This window comes from Oncorhynchus mykiss, chromosome 15 (genome assembly GCF_013265735.2).
Source record: "Oncorhynchus mykiss isolate Arlee chromosome 15, USDA_OmykA_1.1, whole genome shotgun sequence".
NCBI lineage: Eukaryota > Metazoa > Chordata > Actinopteri > Salmoniformes > Salmonidae > Oncorhynchus > Oncorhynchus mykiss.
Window position 1 is genome coordinate 29,798,487 of NC_048579.1, and position 18,169 is coordinate 29,816,655.

At 41.9% G+C, this 18,169-nt stretch overlaps 1 protein-coding gene across 13 annotated transcripts in view; it reads right to left on the reverse strand.

Moving 5' to 3' along the window:
* The window catches only part of LOC110489970 (sickle tail protein), a 226,542-nt gene that overhangs the window by 69,976 nt on the left and 138,397 nt on the right, over positions 1 to 18,169 (reverse strand). For 9 of the 13 annotated variants that reach the window (XM_036944276.1, XM_036944274.1, XM_036944273.1 and 6 more), the window contains exon 2: positions 9,575 to 9,882. In XM_036944276.1, coding sequence (XP_036800171.1) covers positions 9,575 to 9,882 — 308 coding nt within the window. Of the gene's footprint in view, positions 1 to 4,999; positions 5,174 to 9,574; positions 9,883 to 14,267; positions 14,605 to 18,169 lie in introns of those variants that run through there. The other 4 variants (XM_036944271.1, XM_036944267.1, XM_036944275.1 and 1 more) reach the window with 3 other exon arrangements.

Genomic DNA, 18,169 nt, shown 5'->3' on the forward strand with positions numbered 1-18,169 from the left:
GACCGTATACCACGGGTATGACATACAATTTATTTTTAATGCTCTAATAACTTTGGTAACCAGTTTATAATAGTAATAAAGCATGTGGGGTGTTCGTGGTATATGGCCAATATACTATGGCTAAGGGCTGTATCCAGGAACTCCACGCTGTGTCGTGCATGAGAACAGCCCTTAGCCGTAGTATATACCACACCCCCTCGTGCCATATTGCTCAAATAGCACCTGCTCTTTCCATGACATATACTGACCAGGTGAATCCAGGTGAAGCTATAATCCTTTATTGATGTCACTTGTTAAATCCACTTCAATCAGTGTAGATGAAGGGGAGGAGACAGGTTAAAGAAGGATTTTTAAGAGATAATTGAGACATGGATTGTCTATGTGTGTCATTCAGAGGGTGAGTGGGCAAGACAACGTTTTTAAGTGCCTTTGAACGGGGTTTAGAAGTAGGTGCCAGGCACACCGGTTTGTGTCATAACTGCAACTCTGCTGGGTGTTTCACGCTCAACAGTTTCACATGTTTCAAGAATGGTCCACCACCCAAAGGACACCCAGCGACACAACTGTCGGAAGCAGTGGCGTCAGTGTGAGCCAGCATCCCTGTGGAATGCTTTCGACATCTTCCATCCTCCATGCCCCGACTAATCGAGGCTGTTCTGAAGGCAGAAGGGGTTGCAACTCAATATTAGTAAGGTGTTCCTAATGTTTGGTACTCAGTGCATACCGGAGTTTACATGGGTTTGAATCCAACCCAGGCCCTTCAGACTCACTCTTCTTACTTTCCAGTCTTCTCTTCACTGTCCACCCTGCAACTGTGTGCAAGTTATATTGTGTCCACCCTGCAACTGTGTGCAAGTTATATTGTGTCCACCCTGCAACTGTGTGCAAGTTATATTGTGTCCACCCTGCAACTGTGTTCACCCTGCAACTGCCTGAACTATCCAGTGTATCAGAGTAAAGTGGCCTGGCCTGGCTGTACACATAGCTGCAGATAGCTGTCCTAACATGGAGGCTGTAATCCCTCACACTGAGGACCAGGCAAGCCATGGCACAGCTCAGCTCCCTCATGGAAGGTGTGTGTCCAAGTGTGTGTGTGTGTGTGTGTGTGTGTGTGTGTGTGTGTGTGTGTGTGTGTGTGCATGCGAGTGTGTGGGAGGGGAGAGGAGAGGAGGTTTGATCAATCAAGCGCTCCAGTGCGTGCTCATCCAATACCCAGCAGAGAGGACGGGGCCATGGGCAGCTATCTCATCTCCCTTGGGTGATCCAGGTCTTTACAGGCATGATGAGTAGAGGAGGAAATGAAACGTCTCTGGTTTTGTTACGGGTTGAGGGATCAGGGAGCAAGAGAAAGAGAGACTTGGGGGGTGGGAATTGTAAAAGAGCGTGAGTCATTCGGTATGGAGTCATCAACTTCCACTGTGCACAGAGAGATATCATCTTCCCGACCTCTGTTTAACCTTGAATAAAGCCCTGTGAAACCTCAACTCAAAGTGAGATTACAAAAGTGAGATTACAAAGTGGCTGCTATCTAGCACTGCTGCCACTGTTGTTGTTCTTCCTGTTTTGATAGGGCCAGAGACTGGAAGACGGTGTGAAAACAGTAGCGTGGGAGAGAATGGCCTTGTTGCCTCGGGCTTCTTCTAGTCTGCACTGCTTATAACAACAACAATAACGTTTGGCTAGAGTTATTGGCGTGATCGTTGAAGAGTGAGAGGGTTCAGTCCACTTTGTTGACAAAATCAAACCTCATTGGAAAGTTCCTTGACGTATGTTTATATTTTAGGTGATATTAGGCCATGGTTAGCTCAATTTTGTCTTGAGAGCTTGGGACTATAAGGTTCTATCTGCAAAATGGTGATTCTGAGATAATTGGCTTTAAAGTATCGAACCCTCATTGGTTTGAATGGTGTCAGCAATTTTTTTTTACCTTGTATTCCATTGAATTTAACCACATGAATTGGTGTATATAGGTAAAGATCAATGAACCCAACAAGGCTATGTCAATAACTACATTCAGACAAAAAATAAAGATAGAACCTTATAGTGTAAAAAAAAACAATAATCTAAATAACAAAGTTGTGTGCATGACTAATAAGCCAATCCTTCAGTTTCTTCTTTAGTAAGCACCTGTTTCAAACATTTAACAGTAGGGCTATTTTTTTGCTGGCAAAAAAACCCCATCTTGCCTCATCTTCCATAACAACAAGCCACCCACACCACTCTTCAAATCAGATCTTCCCATTTGCTCATTAGCATATGCTGACTTTGAACTCCATCCATGAGAAAACTCTGCGAGACAAGCGACGCTAAACAAGACGTTGTGCTCCAAAAACTCCATACAGTAAAGAACAAATGAACCACGACCCCGGAATGACCCACAACAGTTCCTTGCAAATGTAACAATTACTGCACTACAACTCTGGGAGACAAAGCAAGTGTCTTTCTTATTGCGCCATCCTGTTTACATTTTGGATCATGTGTGAGTGCTTTGCAGTTCAACAACATTATAACAAAAATTTATTTCATGAAGACAACACCAATGATTCAGTGTAAACTGATATACTAGTAAGTAGAAACCAACGCAACACACACATTTGTTGACATGTCAGAGCTGTAGCCAACGGAATCAATTTGACAGTTGTACAACCTCGAGATTTTTTGCAGAATAAATATTGCAATGGTGTGACATCCAAATTCAACAAGAGTCCACAAATGTAGGCTACACATGGAGGTGAGCAAGGTTTTGTTGCAAACACAATAAAGATAACCCTAGATATTCGACGGGTCAGGAAATATTTTCATCAAAACAGCCACTGAAATTGCACATTGTTCAAACTTGTAATTCAGAATAGTTTAAAAGTTTAAAAAGAAGAATATATCTAGAGAGATTATGAAATATCCTATAATTTGCACAAAAGTAAAGTTAGTTTGTTATTGGATATTCAGTCTTCTTTCAGCAATAGCTTTTAAACAAAGTGCGCCATGACTATGAAAATGTTATACTCTGAATCAGGGAAGGATGTAGAACAATCCAAACATCTCCTATTTAGGAATGTTTCCCTTTTTTTAGGGTGGGAGGGGGTCTGGGGTAATCTTCAATAGGTCTTAAACAAGTGTGCCGTGACTATGAAAATTATATTTAAAGAATGTGTAATAATAGATGTGGACTGTTCTCTATCCACCCTTAATGCAGAATATATAATTATCATAGTGATGGCAAGCTTGGTTAAAGAACTATTGAAGATTGAAATCCAAATCTGGGGATTAAACTCTGGGATTAATGTTATTTGGAGAACAGCAAAAACAAGCAAAAATGACCCCAGACATTATCACCTTGGCTGCTGTAGTTTTCATTCACCTCAGTCCATCTACAAACACATAGCCTATTAGTTTTACAATTAGCCGCTACACATTAACTCACATGAACTCAGCACCAGGATTAAAAACTTAAATTTATACAGAGGGATCTGTTAGCAGAAGAGTATTTTATAAACAAAATGTAAACAAATACGTTTGCTTTACAGAATTTTTTGTTGTTGTTGGGGGGTGCAGTTGTACAGCTAATTTCCTGCAGTTCCACACATTTTGCCATTACTTATGCCCCCTCTGGAGGTCAGGGCCCCTGGGCATGTGCCGTTCATGCCAGGTCGGTAAAATCGGCCATGATTACTACATGTTTAGATAGCTGGCTAGACTAACTAGACTAATTAACTGACATGGGCTAATTGAGTGACTGTCAGTGAGTGACATATAATAATAAGAAAACTGCTGATGCACAACCAATTTTCAAAATTGCACCTTGCAAATTCTACAATTCTCACTCTCAACAGTAAATTGAGACCCCGACAGAGTTCCTAAAAAAAGTTGTTTTTGTTTTGTATTTGTTTTTATTACAGAGGTCAGGGTTCGGTGTCCTCTTATGTAGCTCCGGCTATAGTGTGGATTGTTCTCCATTCTTACCTGATTCAGAATATATCATTGTTTTATAGTCTTGGCATGCTTTGTTTAAGAGCTCATTTCGATTGAAATCTGAATAAAACTAATAAAAAATACAAATTGAAAAAAATCAAAGGTGTGGATTATTCGCCATCTTCTGATTTAGAATTTAACATGTTCGTCGTCATGGCATGCTTGGTTCAATGGATGACTGACAGGGGGCGCTGTATTGAAACCACCGTGCATCACACTTGGCACTCCTCCTCAGTTGTAAAAAATATTTTGGAAGTTATAGAAAATAATTTAGTTTAGTTTTTGATACATTTATTCTATTACAGATACCTTAATTCATACTTTAAAATTATGTAACGTGAGCTAAACATAAAGAAAATAACATAAAAAATATATACCATTTTCTTTCAAGTATTTTTTTGAGAGTAATAATGTTGCTGTCCTCACCACATCAACAAATTCCATTCATTCTAATGTAGGAGTGCTCGAAGTAGGGAGAGACAATATGGCCAACAGGTGGCTTCAAAGCCTCTCAATGGCCAATACATAGCATCAGCAATCCGGGGTTTATATACGTCATTGGTTCAATAGCTATTGACGGAGAAAACCGCATATCCAATATAAAACTTATTTTACCTCGGTATAAATCGCGCGCCTTTACTGATACTAGTTCCATATCAACCCGAATTATGACGCTCTAACTTCTCTTGATGTTATTATGAAGGTGTTGGGAAAAACCAGTGCAGGACAACATGACTACCGTAGCATGTTATTGCTTTGTTACTAAACTGAAGCGCCAACTTTTTCAGCATCCCGATGCCGCCCCCGTTGGAGCACCTGATAGCCCACCGTTGCTTGTCCTGATTCGCGTATGCACAGCGGTTCAAATCAAATAACTATTGCAAAATGAGCTCATGCATCTATTCTATCGCATTCGCATACAATGGAAGTTTCAATAAGAATAACATGCATGTTCGAACTGATCTAAGAATTCGAAAATGCATACAAAACATATGAAAGATAATTAATAACCAACTGTACAATAGCCTACCTTATATCAAACTGCGGAGAAAGTTTACTCGTGCCTTTGTCAGAATGTGATTATTTGTATTTCCATGCAGAATTCAGATAAGTGGGAAAGAGCCATGCCTTCGGACAACACTATTTTTTTCTTGCGTGAGTTCTTGCGTTCTGGCATTCACCCTTCCACTCCAAAAGACACCTAAATGAAAACGGAGCCCCTCAAGCAGTGACATCATGAGTCTCCATAGCAACTTAAACTCCACCCATTTCAAAACGGAACTTACCTGTATGACTACCAATATCTCAGACAACACATTTTTGCTTTCTTATTTTAAGTTAAAATACAGGCAAGATATACACACATCGCCTATAGGCAACTATGTTGCAGAAATAGGTATTAAGCTATTAGTTTTGTCTCTTTCTGACCCCACCCCCCCACACACACAGCCACTATACCCTGATGGCTTTGTGCCCAGCTCTATTGTTTTGGCTATGAAGCCAGGTGACCACTCCCTTTTGTCTCCTCTGAACCAACGCAAACACAAACAGAGAGGCCAGGTGAACCAAAGGACTACTGAGATTCTACTGCTCCTTCCCCCATACCTTCTCCTCCTTGCCCTGGTTGCCCTAAGGGTGACACAGCAACCAACATTTTTCATTGTCTAAGGACTCTCAGGCTGTATCCCAAATGGTATCCTATTCCTTTTATAGTGCACTACTTTTGACCAGGGCCGGCTCTGGTCAAAAGTAGTGAAATATATAGGGAATAGGGTGTCATTTGGGATGCAGACTCACTTTAACAATCTTTACTCTATACTTAAATCACACGGCTCTTACTGTGTGTGTAAAGAAAGGATTCTTATGATGAATCAATGGTTATTTATTGGTCATTATTATTAAGGAATGGCCAATGTGATAAGCAGCTAGTGGGAGTTAGATTGTGAAATAATGAATGTGAACATCTTAGTCCTGTACTAAAAAGCTATTTCAATTGAGATTTTAAATTGACAATGGCTCTTAGTCCAAGACTAGCTTTAATCTGTGTCTGGGAAACCGGCCCTGTATGTGTCCAGATCTAATTCACCTCATTGAAAAGGAGCCTAATGTTTACCTTTTCTGCACCAGACAAAAAAAACAAAAAAAACATCATCTTGGAGCAGTCTAAGGAGAAACAAATGTGACAACTAGATTTATGGAATGGATTTTAACCTATGGCAAAACAGGGAGAAATAGTTTTGCAATTGGACTGTCACCTGAACCAAATAAGAAAAATACCAAATTACTTAACACTCTAGGGGCTCCATTTATGTGATTTTTATGCCTGTGAACCTCGTATTTAGAAACATAAAAAAAAACATACATTTTTTTCCACATTTCGTTTCTTTTGATTAAAAATCAAGCATACCCTTCCCTCCTCTCAAGGAAGGCTGTTTTTTTTTAAATTATCCTGCAAATAAAAAAATATATACTTAATCACCAAAGCATTATTAAAAGATCAAATTTGGGAGCAGCAACACAGTGAGCGGACATTCCCTTTTTATCAATGTGTGTAGGCTATTGTACATTATTAGCCAGCTCCTGTTATTATTTTGGATGTGAGTAAAAAAAACTTTGTGTAGGCTATATGCCCATCATGGAACAAGAGATGAGATGATCCAGTGACACGTATTTAACTTATTTTCCTATAACAATAGCCTGTTTTCCATTTAGTCTGATTAAAGAACAAACCCTTATAGGCTACCCTTGCCCTACTATAACAACAGCTGGTTCTTCAGCAATGTCATTGGTGGTGCAGCCATCAGCTTGATTATAAATGATTCCCTTGAGGTGAAATATTGTATCAGATTAGAGTTAAAGGTGTAAGCCACTAGCTAGGTTTCCATCCAATTGGTGCAAGATTTCCATGCAAATATTCTCAAATCTGCATAAAGAAAATATGCAAATTTGCTCACCAGTGGTATGCTCCACCAAACTGACTTGTTGCGGATAAAAAGCAGTGTGTGATGACATAGTACACATAAAAGTTTTTTTTTCCGCTTAAGTTTTCATGTAATGAATAACAATCTAAAGTTCAATGTGTTTCCATCGCATTCTCAACTCTACCAATAGTTTTGTTACAAAAACTGTGGCGTTAAAAGGCAAATGTGCTTACTCTGGTCTTGGCACTTGCCTCTAGCCAACAGCTCGCAGATACAGTGCGTGTAGGCTACCTACATGACGAGATTATTATTATGGATAAGAGCAATATTATTTTTATTTGTCAGATGGTGGCCAAGCATCGACCATCATGTCACCAGAATAAGACCCTCAACATTTGTTGGAAAGGAGCATCAAGGCCATCACTGTGCACTTTCACCACCCTGTGAACTTCATCATTCAGAACTTTTTTGATCTGTAGCCTATTAAACTGTATGTTTTCCTGAGTTGTAGTGGGAGAATCATTGTGCGACTCCAAGTTTACTTCGATATGATGGTTATTATATCACTATTTCAGCATAAATGCATTTCCGCCGCCATTTCTCGCATAATACATTTTACAGACACACAAAGATCCCACCTACCATACTTTGTTTGTGTCGACATTTGGAAAGCTTAAAGACAAATTTGCTGTTTCCATCAGGCCTGTCTTGACATTTTTTTTTATTTATTCAACGTGTACTTCACTCTCATTAAAAGGTTGGCTGGAAACCTGGTTCATGAGGCAGATTATAAAAGCCAGTACCACCCTTGGAAACCTTTTGTCACATTTTGACAAAAGTAGAGCAGTATGTCGAGTGAATAAAGCCCACAGAGAAATATCTCACATTGTTGCAGAGTGATTCAAGCTCCCATAGACCAAGGAAGTTCTACACTTAATAGAATGTTGTGGTGATGACTGAAGATATACAGTACCAGTCAAAAGTTTGAGCACACCTACTCATTCAAGGGTTTATCTTTATTTTGTTTACTATTTTCTACATTGTAGAATGGAGTAACCAAAAAAATATTAAACAAATCAAAACAGATTTTATATTTGAGATTCTTCAAAGTAGTCACCCTTTGCCTTCATGACAGCTTTGCACACTCTTGGCATTCTCTCAATGAAATGCATTTAAATTAACAGGTGTGCCTTCTTAAAAGTACATTTGTGGAATTTCTTTCCTTCTTAATGCGTTTGATACACTCAGTTGTGTTGTGACAAGCTAGGGGTGGTATACAGTATATAGCCTTATTTGGTAAAATACAAAATCCCTATTATGGCAAGAACAGCTCAAATAAGCAAAGAGAAATGACAGTCCATCATTACTTTAAGAAATCAAGGTCAGTCAATCCGGAACATTTGAAGAACTTTGTTTCTTCAAGTGAAGTCGCAAAAACTACCAAGCGCTATGATTCGGCGCATGTGACAAATAACATTTGATTTGATTTCAATTTGATTTGATGAAACTGGCTCTCATGAGGACCGCAACAGGAAAGGAAGACGCAGAATTACCTCTGCTGCAGAGGATAAGTTTAAGTAACAGACACACCTCAACATCAAATGTTCAGAGGAGACTGTGTGAATCAGGCCTTAATGGTCGAAATGCTGCAAAGAAACCACTACTAAAGGACACCAATAATAAGAAAAGACTTGCTTGGGCCAAGAAACACGAGCAATGGACATTAGACCGGTGGGTCCAAATTAGAGATTTTTGGTTCCAACCACCGTGTGTCATTGTGAGACGCAGTTGGTGAACGGATGATATCTGCATGTGTGGTTTCCACCGTAAAGCATGGAGGAGGTGTGATGGTGTGGGGATGCTTTGCTGGTGACAATGGCAATGATTTGTTTATAATTCAAGGCACACTTAACCAGCATGGCTACCACAGCATTCTGCAGCGATACCCCATCCCATCTGGTTTGTGCTTAGTGTGACTATCATTTGTTTTTCAACAGGATAATGACCCAGTACACCTCCAGGCTGTGTAAGGGCTATTTGACCAAGAAGGAGAGTGATGGAGTGCTGCATCAGATGACCTGGCCTCCACAATCACCCGACCTCAACCCAATTGAGATGGGTTGCGATGAGTTGGACCGCAGAATGAAGGAAAAGCAGCCAGCAAGTGCTCAGTAAATGTGGGAACTCCTTCAAGACTGTTGGAAAAGCATTCCAGGTGAAGCTAGTTGAGAGAATGCCAAGAGTGTTCAAAGCTGTCAACAAGGCAAAAGGTGGCTACTGAAGAATCTAAAATCTGTTTGTATTTGTTTAACCCTTTTTTGGTTACTACATGATTCCATATGCGTTATTTCATAGTTTTGATGTCTTCACGATTATTCAACAATGTAGGAAATAGTAAAAGAAAAACCCTTGAATGAATAGGTGTGTCCAAACATTTGACTGGTACTGTACAGTATGATGATATTGTGACATGATGCTCGGAGAGGCCATGTTGTCCACTGTCTCAAGGATAAGAAAAATGACACAATACATCCAAGGTGAAAGGACAGTGAAAGACTGACAGGAAAGGTGGGAGGGGAGAGCGTGCTAGAATAGCAGTAGGTCAGATTCAAACCACTAGACCAGCCCAAACCAGTAGACCATGTAAGTCAAAATATGTAATGAAGTTGTCCACTGTCACTAACCTGTTCGTCACTAACCTGTTCCCTGAGCCTCTCCTGGTGGCCCATGATGGCCGAGGCGTGGTGAGGGTACTTCTGCTTCAGGTGCTCCAGGAAGGCTTCCCTCTTTTTGTCCATGTCTGAGGGCTGCATGGCCAGGATCTCTTGTGAGCTGCGCGCCCCCCCTAACGTGTGCCTGCGGGGGACGGTGCGGCTGCCGTTGCCTTTGGGGTCCTGGGCCCGGGTGGGGGTCCCATTCGGGGGACCCTGCCTGCTGCTCAGCTGCTCAGAGTCCTCAGGGGAGGTCACCTTTAGGTTGCTTTTGGTTTGCTCTGGAGAGAGAGGGAAAGGGTTCGGGTGAATATACAGGTACAGGATCACTATTCCATTGGTGTGTGTGCAGGGTTTCTCCTTGCACAAAAAGGGGCTTTAGGTGGAGGGTGTGGCGGTGGGCGGGGTAGTGGGCGTTTTTACATGTATGGCCCGCCCAAGAATTTACTACACAGGAAAACACAGTGTGTGTGTGTGTGTCCTTAGGTGCACAGTTAAACTTTGAAGGCACACATGACTATAAAACCATAGTCTGAGTCAGAGACCTAACCACAAACACCAGTGGACCAGCCAGACTGGGAAAGATCCAGTCTCCGTGCTCTAACTTAATTACTACATAATCATAATGACATTTTCCCAAACCAAAAGGGAAAGAGACCAGGGAAAAGGGAATGGGTGCAGATACACACAACCTGTAAAAAACATTATCAGGGGACTACTGAATGATCCCACTGTAGCCATTGAGACATTATGGCTATTATGAAATGTCAGTCTAGACATAAAAGAATGCATCTACAGATGGGTTCAAATACTATTTGAAATCATGTAAAATGCTTTAACTGGGCTTGATTGAGCTTGCCTGGGGCAATGGAACCAATAGAATAGTTTCAAAATGGCAAAGCCCACCCATTTGGCACTCCAGGTAGGCTAAAGTAAACCCTAAAAGTGTTTAAAATATTTGAAGTAGTATTTGAACCCAGGTTTGCCAGAGATACTGGAGCTAAATCGATAAACCTACTGCCTTTGGTAAAACCTACACACCTACTGTATCTAAACCAGGGACTGGATGATGTGCTCTAGTCAAGCTTAAACTCTGCCCCATGACATCACAGGGTACTCTCCGATGTCATTTATCGTTTATCTATTGTGCAGGTTATATACCTTACAGTAAACCCTCGGGCGATACTTTCAAAATGAACCCGAAAGGACATGTATTGACATAAACAAGGGAGAGCAGGGATCTTGTTTGGTATACTCGGTTCTATTTCCGATTCTCCAACTGAAAAGAGCATCAGTTCTCTCCTGAATGATAGTTCCCAAAAAATAGTAGCTTGTTAGGCATCCAAGAACACCATGAGCGGCATTGGGATGTTACCTAATCATTTATCTGAGAGAATGTTCTATACATTTAGACAAAGGAAAAAACCTTTGCATGAAGCATCATCAAATAATAAAGTGGGATATTGATATTTTCCAGGATAGGAACATCCTTATAACAATTCAGTACTGCAGACGAGTCCCAAAATAGCACCCTATTCCCTAGATAGTGCACTACCCTGGTCAAAAGCAGTGCACTATAAAGGAAATAGGATGGCATTTAGGATGCAGCGCCCACCTCATCACACATTGTTTATCTCAGTGATCTGAACTTCAGATTGAATATGACAAAAATAACATCAGTGATGAAGACATTAAACTGAAGCAGCTGTTCACTTTAAACTCTCCTCACTTTCAAAAGCCTGGGCAAACGTTCAAAATCTGTCTGGGAGAGAGAGAATGTTATCCAGAGAATCTGTTTATATATACAGACGGTTGGGAAATGGCATCCTCACAGTGAACAGAAGTCGCTGACTAAAGCCATTCGTAACGTCAAAGTCAGTGTTTTCAGGAGGAAATGGCATTCCTTCCATTAACATCCTTTAGGATGTTTTAATAACTTACTCACGGCAGCCATCTTGACTTGGAATAACATCATTCTCTCGACTGTCAACTTTGATACAACATGAAATTACAGCAAAAACAGAAACTGTATGTCTAATCAAAAACAAATATTGTAACTCCATTCAACTCCATTATAACAAATTCATTTATACTTTTAACTACCCATTACAGTATATCTACATGATCTTCAATCTTAAAATACTAAAGGGAGAATGAGAAGCATTTCCTTCTGTTCAACAGTCTTTCATCTTGTCATAAATCAATCCCCTGGGACTGAGCCTAAACTCTACAGATCAATGGGGGAAACATTTTAGCTCAGGCTGGGCAGTGGTTGCATCCCAAATGGTACCATATATTTATATATATATACTAGAAAGGGTGTATATATATATATATATATATATATATATATATACATATCCTTTCTAGTGCACTACTTTTGAATACTACTTCACTACTTTTTATAGTGCACTATATAGGATGCCATTTGGGACGCACCCAGTGTGCTTCCGACAGTCAGGGGCTTGCGGTGAGACTGAAAGCTATCCCATGGATCCGCGTGCTGACACATACTCTTTTAACCCCGAGCCGCAACTCTTCCAGGCTGTTGGTTCTGCGTTGGGCTGGGGCATGAAGCACAGGTGAGGAGGAGGAGGAGAGGAAGAGGGGAGCGGTGGAGTGTGAAAACACAGGGAGAGAGTAGTGAAGCAGGTCTGATCTGTTGCCTTGTTTTCTCTAGACGGCAGGTACAGCCATGACGTGTGCCTTTCAAAGGCTAATGGTGAAAAATAAGGGTCTGTCTATGGCTAGGGATGTTATTTCAGGATTTGTCTCTCTCTAGGTCAAGCACAGCGGAGGAGATTATAAAGTGGGCATTTCAACAGATGGTTTTCACTGCTTCCCAGTTTAAAGGAGAAATCTGGGATTGGTACATCAACAAAATAACGTGTCAAGGCGTTGTTGAATCCCAGGTTGCCCCTTTTTAAGTGGAAAAGTTGACCTTCGTTTTTTCAATGAGGAAATTCTTAGACAGCATTGTAAAGTGGTGCTTGGTCAGGTTTAATGTGAATACAAGCAAAACCATTCTTTTCTGTACATCTGTTCATAGAGACTTGAGACGGGAGATACTTCAGGCTTTACAATGGGGCCACATCGCGCAGGCGTTGCAAAGGCCGCATGTTTTGAAATGTTGGGAGTGCACGAGAAAGATTTACTCCCACCAGCTCTCTCAACAATGTCTACCATCTCCAAGCTGTGGCAGTCATGTGAAAAGCGTCCAACAACCATGTACCATTCCTGCTGTCTTATGTGTCCTAACTCTCCAAATAAAAGTACATGGGTGTGACTCCAACGTGACATTCACTCCACTTTGCACCCACACAGAAGTGTTTCCAGTCACATGGTGTTTTGGTCTGTAAACCACTGTCACCCAGTGTGAACAGATAAAACATAGTGAACTGACAACATGAATAGGAAACGTATTCACATGGAGATTTCCACCTACACAACGAACAGTAAACTCTGTCTAGACCAAGACTGAAAACAGCTTCTATCTCTAGGCCATCACTGTTGAACAGCCATCACTAGCCAGTGCCCAGTACTCTGCCCTGAACCTTGAGACTAATGCCCCATGTATTTCGAGTCATTGAATGCTGGTCACCTCATATTCTGTTTATATACTGTTGTTTACTCACTGTGTATGTATGTACTGTGTTCTCAACATTGCTCAATATACCTGCTACTGAACATACCATTTTATTTTCCAAATTAAATCATGTGTATACAGACCACATATTTATATTCTGGATTCTCACACATGCTCACTCTAATATACACTACATGACCAAAACTTTGTGGATACATGTTTCACTGGAACTAATGGGCCTCGCCCGAACCATGAAAAACAGCCCCAGACTACAATTCCTCCTCCACCAAACATTACAGTTGGCACTATGCATTGGGGCAGGTAGCGATCTCCTGGCATCCCCCAAATCCAGATTTTTTTCTGTCGGACTGCCAGATAGTGGAGCGTGATTCATCATTCCAGAGAACGCTTTTCCACTGCTCCAAGGGGCAACTCTAGCAGGACAGAAATTTGACGAACTGGCTTGTTGGAAAGGTGGCATCCTATGACGGTGCCACGTTGAAAGTCAATGAGCTCTTCAGTCAGGCCATTCTACAGACAATGTTTGTCCATGGAGATTGCATGGCTGTGTGCTCGATTCTATAACCCTGTCAGCAACGGGTGTGGCTGAAATAATTTGAAGGGGGTATCCACATACTTGTATACATACTGTAATTATATTCTGGATTCTCACACATGCTCACTCTAATATATCTACATAGATAGTTATTTCCTGTTTAGATTTTTTTATATATTTTTTTATTTATATTGCATTTGCAAAAAAAGAATTCGCTGCACCTGCTATAACACCTTTAAATCTGTGTACATGACCAATACACTTTGATTCAAGATCAGTTAACCACTGTGAATGGGTGTAATGTAGCTAGGAACCTAGCAGCAAGCACTGCCACAGGACAGCTAATGAAAGATATCCCGCCAGCCTAACACCTCCTGTAGTTAAGTGTTGCCGCATGGCTGACGTACTTACGGGCCTATTTTTAACCCTCAAACTATTTCTAACTGACTAAGCTACTGTATGCATCAAAAACTTTAAAATCAGCCACTTCCCTGCATATTCTCTTTCAGTTTCAGGTTCCTTACCTTCCACAAGACTTGAACATTCTAGAATAGAATAGAATACCTCGTCCTCTCCTATCTCTTCAGTTCCTCCTCTCCCTTCTTCCATTTTAACCCAGGAGTAACAAACTGGGTGTGAGGAAAACGGGTTAGCAGAAATAGAGGAACAACACGGGCTACTGTCGACTTCCAAATAGTTCCAAACTGTCGACTTCCAGACAAGGCTCACATGAAAAAGGGGCTTGAGATCCACCCAAAGCCAGAAAGGTGACCAGTAAGGATTTAGGAAACAAACAACATTCCAGGACACAGGACGAACAGCAAGCGCCGCTTCTCTGCCTCAGGCCAACTACCCACTGACTGACTGACTGACTGCCTGCCTGAGGTTGTGTAAGGTTTGGTGTGTGTGCATTTGTATGTTAGAGGGAGAGAGTAAACATGTGTGTAAGTTGCCTCCACTGATATCGTTCCAGTTAGAGAGTGGGCCCCAGACCAACAGGTGTCTGACCCACTCTCACTCACTCACTCACTCACTCACTCACTCACTCACTCACGCACGTGCCCGTACACGCACACACACATACACACACACACACACACCGCACTCTCTGGTCTTTGTTGCCAGTAAGCCGTTTCTCCTGATCTGACCTCATAGGGAGCCCTCACAGAGACAGGCTTGTGTCCAAAGTACTGCACTCTAAAGGGAATAGGGTGCCATTTGGAAGCAACCAGCCATGTGTCATAACCTACTTCTGGAATACAGCTAGTTGATATTCATCGCACAAGGCTCTCAACTTATCTTTGCTCAGCGGCTTATTAAGTCATCAGCTGCCATGAAAGTTGTTTGGTGAGTAACTTATGCATAGCATAACAAAAGCTGACCTGCTCTATCATAAGGGTTATGCAAATCAAAAATAACCATCACATAAATCTCCATATTTATTTTTGTCAAAATGTGTGACTGTACTATTGACTTGAAACATATGTTTGCTGTACTGTACATGACTGCAAACATCTGCCAGACATGTTGGGACTCTCTGCGTGTCGAACAGGAACCGATTACGTGTTCGTTGTCTGACATTTTGTATTTCCTCCTCAGTTTCAACATCTTTACAGCAAACGTGAAGACATCAATGCACAGTTTGTGGGCCATGTAATTGAAAGTGGAGGGGTCAGCACATGACCAAACATAGTTGAGTCAGAAGAGACATAATGTCATAAGGTCTCCATAAACATATGGAGAGAAGTGGAACTCCCACCCACTTACCCCCAGACAGCCATCAAACCATTGACCCAGAATCCCTATAAGCCTAGTATAAACATGGCATGCCGCTACCCCCGAACCAGTCAGTTTTCGCTTCTTAAATTCCAAACACTCAACCAACCTGTCTCTCTACTCTTCCTCTGAACAAATAGGCAGATTAAAAAAATTACCCTGCAAGAGGTGGCGAAATATACAGACAGGTTCCGAATCCCCATAGTATATAATGTACATTGGTACCTATCACCTAAACCACCCAAACAATCAGTTTCCGCTACTCAAATTCCAAAAAATAAAACCTGCCCTATAACCCTACATTATACTCACTCTCTCAAAGGCCCTAGTGTGAACACCCAGATGGGAAATGACCTTGTACTCTGAGAAAATCTCGAGAGGTAACAAAAGGGAAATGTGTCGATATGGAATCTAGAGAATTTCCTCTTGGTCCAAAGATGACATGTAACATTTCTGCTGCGTGACACTGTGGGACTTGGTAAGGGTAAGGTCCTTTGCGTTGTTGTCTCCCCTTACTCAATGTTAATCTGGTCCCAAATGGCACCATGCTCTCTATAATGTGCACTGTTTGACCAGGGCCCATAGGGCCCCCGGTTAAAAGTAGTGAACTATATAGGGAATATGGTGCCGTTTGGGGCGCATGCTTAGTCATTTACGGAGGAATGTGCAAACAACAGCAAAGTCCACACAGTGCATAACTACGACCACAATAGTCTACAGACATGTACTCAGACAACAACCCTGTTGATATGGGGAGAAACAATATCCATTCTTCTGTGTTGAAAATGTTCAGCGTAAGAGCTGGAATATCAGATTTGGTCATTTCGAAAAGCCAATCCGAAGGTACATATGTGGATGTTTTTCTATATACCCTTTGGATGAGAATTCTGTTGGAGACCTCCCTCTGATGGACACATGCACGCTAGTGTGCTCGCCCACACGTGATCCATATGGGCCATGTTTCACTTCCTTGCCTGTTGCAATAGACTCACTCCCTTAGCACATAAAGGTTCATTGTATTCTCGGGAGTCGTATGAGTCCAGACCATCTGATTCCTGGCATGTCCTTTGCTGGAACTCGTTGCCTTCCTCATACCCATCAGCTGCCTGTAAAATGTGCTCTGCCAACCCGCCAGGGCTGAACAAGATGAACAAGATGGGCAGTAGGCTACGGGTCTGTCCCAAATGACACTCCTATTCCCTGCATATTGCACCACTTTTTTTTGCAAAAAGGCTTTGATGAAAAGTGGTGCACTATATAGGGAATAGGGTGCCATTTGGCCGTGTCTAGACTTGACAGTTCCTGCAGCTTTTGTATTCTGATCATGGAGTTCTGATCACGCCATGTGTCTCCAGTTACATATACCGTGTCCACATTGTGTCCGGATTCCCTTTTCCCGCGCTATATTACAATGCCAGTATGCATTCTGTAAATGGTGGAACAGGCTAAATCTGATTATAACAACAACTTGATGGCAGTACCAACTACTGTGGCTAACAAGCCAGCTAACTTCTGTAACTAGCCAGCTTGCTAGCAAAGCTAAAGGGATTGCATAAATTTAGCCAAACAATTATAATTATTTTCGAAATAAGCTAGCTGGCTAGCATTTATGAAGGCAGCAAACGCATTCCTCAATGTGGTCTTCGTATTCTGATAGCAGAAGTCACATGTACGTGTCAAGTGTAGACAGCCTCAGTGACACAGACACAGTTTTACATTGAGAGGGAAGCTGATTGCTGATCTATCATGATATTTTCCATGCTGGTCCTGTCAGCTCAGTGAAAAGCACCTGTAAATACGAGACGTATGTGGCAGGGTCTACAGACAATCACGGATTACAAAAAGAAAACCAGCCCCGTCGCGGACATCGAAGTCTTAAAATTAAACAACTTATTTTATTGCTTTGAGGACAATACAAGTGCCACTGACACGGCCCGCTACCAAAGCCTGTGGGCTCTCCTTCTCTGTGGCCAACGTGACTAAAACATTTAAACTTGTTAACCCCCACAACACTGCCGGCCCAGACGGCATCCCTAGCCGTCAGAGCATGCGTAGACCAGCTGGCTGGTGTGTTTACGGACATATTCAATCAATCACTATCCCAGTCTTCTGTCCCCACATGCTTCAAGAGGGCCACCATTGTTCCTGTACCCAAGAAGGCAAAGAAAACTGAACTAAATGATTACCGCCCCATAGCACTCACTTCTGTCATCATGTAGTGCTTTGAGAGAATAGTCAAGGATCATATCACCTCCACCCTACCTGATACCCTAGACCCACTCCAATTTGCTTACCGCCCCAATAGGTCCACAGACGATGCAATCGCCATTAAACTGCACAATCTCATCTGGACAAGAGGAATACCTATGTAAGAATGCTGTTCATCGACTACAGCTCAGCATTTAACATCATAGTACCCTCCAAACTCATCCTGTGCAACTGGGTCCTGGACTTCCTGACGGGCCGCCCCCAGGTGATTAAGGTAGGAAACAACATATCCACCCCGCTGATCCTCAACACTGGGGCCCCACAAGGGTGCGTGCTCAGCCCCCTCCTGTACTCCCTGTTCACCCATGACTGCGTGGCCATGCACGCCTCCAACTCAATCATCAAGTTTGTAGACGACACAACAGTAGTGGGCTTGATTACC